The sequence below is a fragment of the Labrus mixtus genome, unplaced genomic scaffold (genome assembly GCF_963584025.1).
Source record: "Labrus mixtus unplaced genomic scaffold, fLabMix1.1 SCAFFOLD_100, whole genome shotgun sequence".
In the NCBI taxonomy this organism is placed as follows: Eukaryota; Metazoa; Chordata; class Actinopteri; order Labriformes; family Labridae; genus Labrus; species Labrus mixtus.
Window position 1 is genome coordinate 141,501 of NW_026870264.1, and position 6,000 is coordinate 147,500.

The following is a 6,000-nucleotide window of genomic DNA, read 5'->3' on the forward strand; positions in this document are numbered from 1 at the left end:
TTTTTGCAGATGATAAACTGTTGGACATTTACTAACACTGATCTTTAACTCTGCAGTAATCTAACACTGCAGTAATCTGTAACACTGCAGTAATCTAACACTGCAGTAATCTGTAACACTGCAGTAATCTAACACTGCAGTAATCTGTAACACTGCAGTAATCTAACACTGCAGTAATCTGTAATACTGCAGTAATCTGTAACACTGCAGTAATCTAACACTGCAGTAATCTGTAACACTGCAGAAATCTGTAACACTGCATTAATATAACACTGCAGTAATCTAACACTGCAGTAATCTGTAACACTGCAGTAATCTAATACTGCAGTAATATGTAACACTGCAGTAATCTAACACTGCAGTAATCTGTAACACTGCAGAAATCTGTAACACTGCATTAATATAACACTGCAGTAATCTAACACTGCAGTAGTCTGTAACACTGCAGTAATCTAACACTGCACTAATACACCCCTGCAGTAATCTGTAACACTGCAGAAATCTGTAACACTGCATTAATATAACACTGCAGTAATCTAACACTGCAGTAATCTGACACTGCAGTAATCTAACACTGCAGTAATCTGTAACACTGCAGTAATATGTAACACTGCAGTAATCTAACACTGCAGTAATCTGTAACACTGCAGTAATATGTAACACTGCAGTAATGTAACACTGCAGAAATCTGTATCACTGCAGTAATCGAACATTGCAGTAATCGGACACTGCAGTAATCGGACACTGCAGTAATCGAACACTGCAGAAATCTGTATCACTGCAGTAATCGAACATTGCAGTAATCGGACACTGCAGTAATCGGACACTGCAGTAATCGGACACTGCAGTAATTTGTTACACTGCAGTAATCTAACAAGCAGTAATCTGTAACACTAATAATCTGTTACACTGCAATAATCTGAAACACTGCAGAAATCTAACACTGCAGTAATCTGTTACACTTCAGTAATCTAACACTGCAGTAATCTAATACTGCAGTTATCTGTAACACTGCAGTAATCTAACACTGCAGTCATGTGAAACACTGCAGTTATCTGTAACACTGCAGTAATCTAACACTGCAGTTATCTGTAACACTGCAGTAATCTAACACTGCAGTCATGTGAAACACTGCAGTTATCTGTAACTCTGCAGTAATCTAACACTGCAGTAATCTGTAACACTGCAGTAATCTAACACTGCAGTCATGTGAAACACTGCAGTTATCTGTAACTCTGCAGTAATCTAACACTGCAGTTATCTGTAACTCTGCAGTAATCTAACACTGCAGTTATCTGTAACTCTGCAGTAATCTAACACTGCAGTCATGTGAAACACTGCAGTTATCTGTAACACTGCAGTTATCTGTAATACTGCAGTAATCTAACACTGCAGTAATCTAACACTGCAGTTATCTGTAATACTGCAGTAATCCTTAACACTACAGTTATCTGTAACACTGCAGTTATCTGTAACACTGCATTAATCTAACACTGCAGTTATCTGTAACACTGCAGTAATCTAACACTGCAGTAATCCTTAACACTACAGTTATCTATAACACTGCAGTAATCTAACACTGCAGTTATCTGTGACACTACAGTAATCCAACACTGCAGAAATCTAACACTGCAGTAATCCTTAACACTGCAGTTATCTGTTACTCTGCAGTAATCTAACACTGCAGTTATCTGTAACTCTGCAGTAATCTAACACTGCAGTCATGTGAAACACTGCAGTTATCTGTAACACTGCAGTAATCTAACACTGCAGTTAGCTAACACTGCAGTAATCTGTAACACTGCAGTAATCCCTAACACTACAGTTATCTGTAACACTGCAGTAATCTAACACTGCAGAAATCTAACACTGCAGTAATCTAACACTGCAGTTATCTGTAACACTGCAGTAATCTAACCCTGCAGTTATCTGTAACACTGCAGTACTCTAACACTGCAGTTATCTGTAACACTGCAGTAATCCTTAACACTACAGTTATCTGTAACACTGCAGTTATCTGTAACACTGCATAAATCTAACACTGCAGTAATTTGTACATAATGAAAGCCATGTGCACACTACAGATCTGTACACCCCTCTAGTTTAACAGCAGACTGATGAGCAGCTTTAAAGACAGATCTATTTTGTCTGTTTTCTTTTTCACTGCAGCAGTTTAATATTATTATTATCTTAGCATCTTGACATCGACGTCTTCTGTGTTGAACTTTTCCTGACTTTGGAGACTTTTTTTCCCTTTTGTAGATTCTCAACCAATCTGAGTAAAATGTTTTAATATGTAACTGAGAAAAATGTTTTTTAACCAACCTGAGAGAGTCTGAAAAGTTTCAATCCTTCACAGACGGGCTGAAACTCTGAATGAAATATCGGTGTTGACGATTTGAATGGACCATAGTCTGTGTTAGATTCAAATATATATATATATTATTTAAGACGTAGAACAGGTGTATGCATTGTTCAATCTAAATGAAAAACATGAAGTAATATTAAATTATCCATTGATCGTAACATTATTTAATGAAATTACATCATATTGAAATACGACTATGAAAGGTAAAGAGTGAATCACCGCGCCCCCTGCAGAGCGCCTGTTATCATTTATAAAACACCTAAATATCAGACAGCTGTGTGAGGAAACACATGACTCAGTTCTTCTTCATGCAGACTTTGGAGCTTCACTTCCTTTGTGTGATCAGCGGAAGCGGAAACTTGTGTTCAGTGTGTGTTCATGTTTGAGACTCACTCTGATCTCATTCTCGTTCTGGACAGCGTTTGTGGACGTTTACAGTCGGCCTGTGTTGAATTTAAACTTGTGTGAGCTCTGACCTGCAGACGGTTGGAAATGTAGTTCTCAAACGTGTCATGTCAGGTAGAAGTAACCGTTCAAGTGCCATTAAATGTTTTCATGATGCTCACTTGGTTTAGAGTATTTACTGTTATTATTTAGTTCATGTTAGCAGGATTTAGGGTTTCTGCACATGTGCAGGTGTCTCTCTCACACACACACACACACACACACACATACACACACACACACAGAGAGAGAACACTACGTAAACAGGTGGTTGTTGTTAGAAGGGATGTTTCTGATGTAACGGTGAACCTGTGATCAGGTGGAGGTTGTGTCATTCCAAACAGCTCTTAGTGCAGATGTAATTCACGGTGGCTGACACAAGACTTTAACAAACATCCGAATCATTTAATATTCAGATATATTTTGAGTCTTTGATGTCAAACTGTGGGGGTGTACAAACTGTTTCACTTCACTCTGTACCTGAATCACTCTTATGCACTCTTAAGCCAAACAGAAATGTACACTATGTAACCAATGACTGTTCAATGATTAAAGATGATTGACACCACCTCTCAGACTCTGCGTCTCACATTTATAACAAGGAGCTGCGTGTATGGAAACTTTTTCTACTGGTGTTCATTTGATGAGGAAATGTGGAGCGTTACACATGGACGTCTTTCTCTGAAGATGATGTGAGCTTCAGTTACACCTCGAGCTGCAGAATGGAGAACGAAGAACGAGCATCAGGTCTGTATGTGACGTTTTAATTTGTTTATAGCAGTGAGTCAGTCCCCATAGAGCCCCATGTTAAAATGTCCAACTTTACAGCTGCAGTTCCTCCAGTGTCCACTAGAGTCTGTCTCCTGCAGTGAGTCAGTCCTCATAGAGCTCTATGTTAAAATGTCTAACTTTACAGCTGCAGTTCCTCCAGTGTCCACTAGAGTCTGTCTCCTGCAGTGAGTCAGTCCCCATAGAGCCCCATGTTAAAATGTCTAACTTTACAGCTGCAGTTCCTCCAGTGTCCACTAGAGTCTGTCTCCTGCAGTGAGTCAGTCCTCATAGAGCCCCATGTTAAAATGTCCAACTTTACAACTGCAGTTCCTCCAGTGTCCACTAGAGTCTGTCTCCTGCAGTGAGTCAGTCCTCATAGAGCCCCATGTTAAAATGTCTAACTTTACAGCTGCAGTTCCTCCAGTGTCCACTAGAGTCTGTCTCCTGCAGTGAGTCAGTCCCCATAGAGCCCCATGTTAAAATGTCCAACTTTACAGCAGAAACAAACATGTTGACAGGAGAAAAAATGAAAGACACAAAGTTAATTTTATTCCGTTTTTTTAATACAAGTATAAATGACATCATATGTTGTGTTAAGGTTTATAAATGTATAAATCTGTTATTCAGCTCGTGTTGTGATGAGCCGTGTCTGCTGAAGTTTAGAAATAATAAATATTGTGCAAACATCAGACAAAAGAAGGAGGATATGAACACAGAATTGACTAACATAACGATGCATTCAAATGTGTTACACAGTGAGAGTATATAAAAATCAGGATATGACATCTTCTAAATGTAGAAAAACACGTTAAATATAAAAGTATTATAAACAAAAAATATGACACGCTTTGAATCAAGTAGGATGAGTTTAAATTAAATGGAAGAAGTGAACATGCTGAAGTATCATCACAAAGTTTCATTAAACTCTCAATTTGAAAAGGCCTATGGCACAATATGTTCAGTCCCAAACTGTCAGAATCACCTGACAGCTCAGGTAAGGTGCTGGAGGGAGAGAGGGAAGGGGGAGGGGGGACGGGGACGGGGTGTCAAAGAAAAACAACAGAAATGACAGTTCTGAACGTATTTATAATTATTACAGTGAACAGAAAGTGCAAAATATAAGGGGAGGTGGGTGTACTGGACCCTCAGGTGGTTGTGGTCTTCAGGTGGGGTCGGACAGAGGGTCACATCCTGGTCTCCTCTGGGAGGCGGCTCATGTAGTCCTGCAGGGCCTGATGGAGAGGAAGCCACTTCTTTATGGACGCTCTCAGAGCGATGATCCACCTGAGGATGACATCATAGACATCAGCATCGACACACCTGTTCTCCATGAACACACCTGTTCTCCATGAACACACCTGTTCTCCATGAACACACCTGTTCAACATGAACACACCTGTTCTCCATGAACACACCTGTTCTACATGAACACACCTGTTCAACATGAACACACCTGTTCTCCATGAACACACCTGTTCTACATGAACACACCTGTTCAACATGAACACACCTGTTCTCCATGAACACACCTGTTCTAGATGAACACACCTGTTCTACATGGACACACCTGTTCTCCATGAACACACCTGTTCTAGATGAACACACCTGTTCTACATGGACACACCTGTTCAACATGGACACACCTGTTCAACATGAACACATCTGTTCTACATGGACACACCTGTTCTCCATGGACACACCTGTTCAACATGAACACACCTGTTCTCCATGGACACACCTGTTCAACATGGACACACCTGTTCTACATGGACACACCTGTTCAACATGGACACACCTGTTCAACATGAACACATCTGTTCTACATGGACACACCTGTTCTCCATGGACACACCTGTTCAACATGAACACACCTGTTCTCCATGGACACACCTGTTCAACATGAACACACCTGTTCTCCATGAACACACCTGTTCAACATGAACACACCTGTTGTTTGTGATGTTGATCTAAACTTCGGACGCTCTCGTCTCGTTTAGTAAAATAAATTCTTAGTCTTAAACTCAAACAGAATCTTTGTACAAGTTTCTTCTGATACTTTTCTCACCGTTTGTTCTCGTTGGGGTTTTCAGCACACAGGTAAAACGTCTTGAACTCATCACACGGAGGTTTCAGCTCGATGGTGGATTTCTTTGATCCATACGGCTGCTCTCTCACCTGGTAACCCTGCAGGTAGATCCCACCTGAGGACACACAGTCATTATGATATGCATTAACATTAAACATGGAGATGTGAGATGTGGTGCAGCAGGTAGCAAACAGACGGTAGAGGTGTACCTCGTGCGTGTGTGGCTCTGATCCCGCTGTACAGAGACAGACAGCCGTCCTTCAGGATGCAGTAGTGCTGCACCCACATGTCTCTGCTCTTGTCCATCTTATGAAGAAGTCCCAAACACTCA

The 6,000-nt window shown here is 40.6% G+C and overlaps 1 protein-coding gene across 1 annotated transcript in view; it reads right to left on the reverse strand.

The window, feature by feature from the left end:
• Window positions 1-4,124: 4,124 nt before the first annotated feature.
• pdzph1 (PDZ and pleckstrin homology domains 1) overlaps window positions 4,125-6,000 on the reverse strand; it is a 9,323-nt gene continuing 7,447 nt past the window's right edge. The window contains exons 9-11 of the mRNA XM_061034052.1: window positions 5,879-6,000; window positions 5,649-5,784; window positions 4,125-4,867 (exon numbers count right to left, since the gene is read on the reverse strand). The exon at window positions 5,879-6,000 is cut by the window's right edge and continues 65 nt beyond it. Of these exons, the coding sequence (XP_060890035.1) occupies window positions 4,768-4,867; window positions 5,649-5,784; window positions 5,879-6,000 (358 nt within the window). The 3' untranslated portion in view covers window positions 4,125-4,767. The remainder of the gene's footprint in view (window positions 4,868-5,648; window positions 5,785-5,878) is intronic.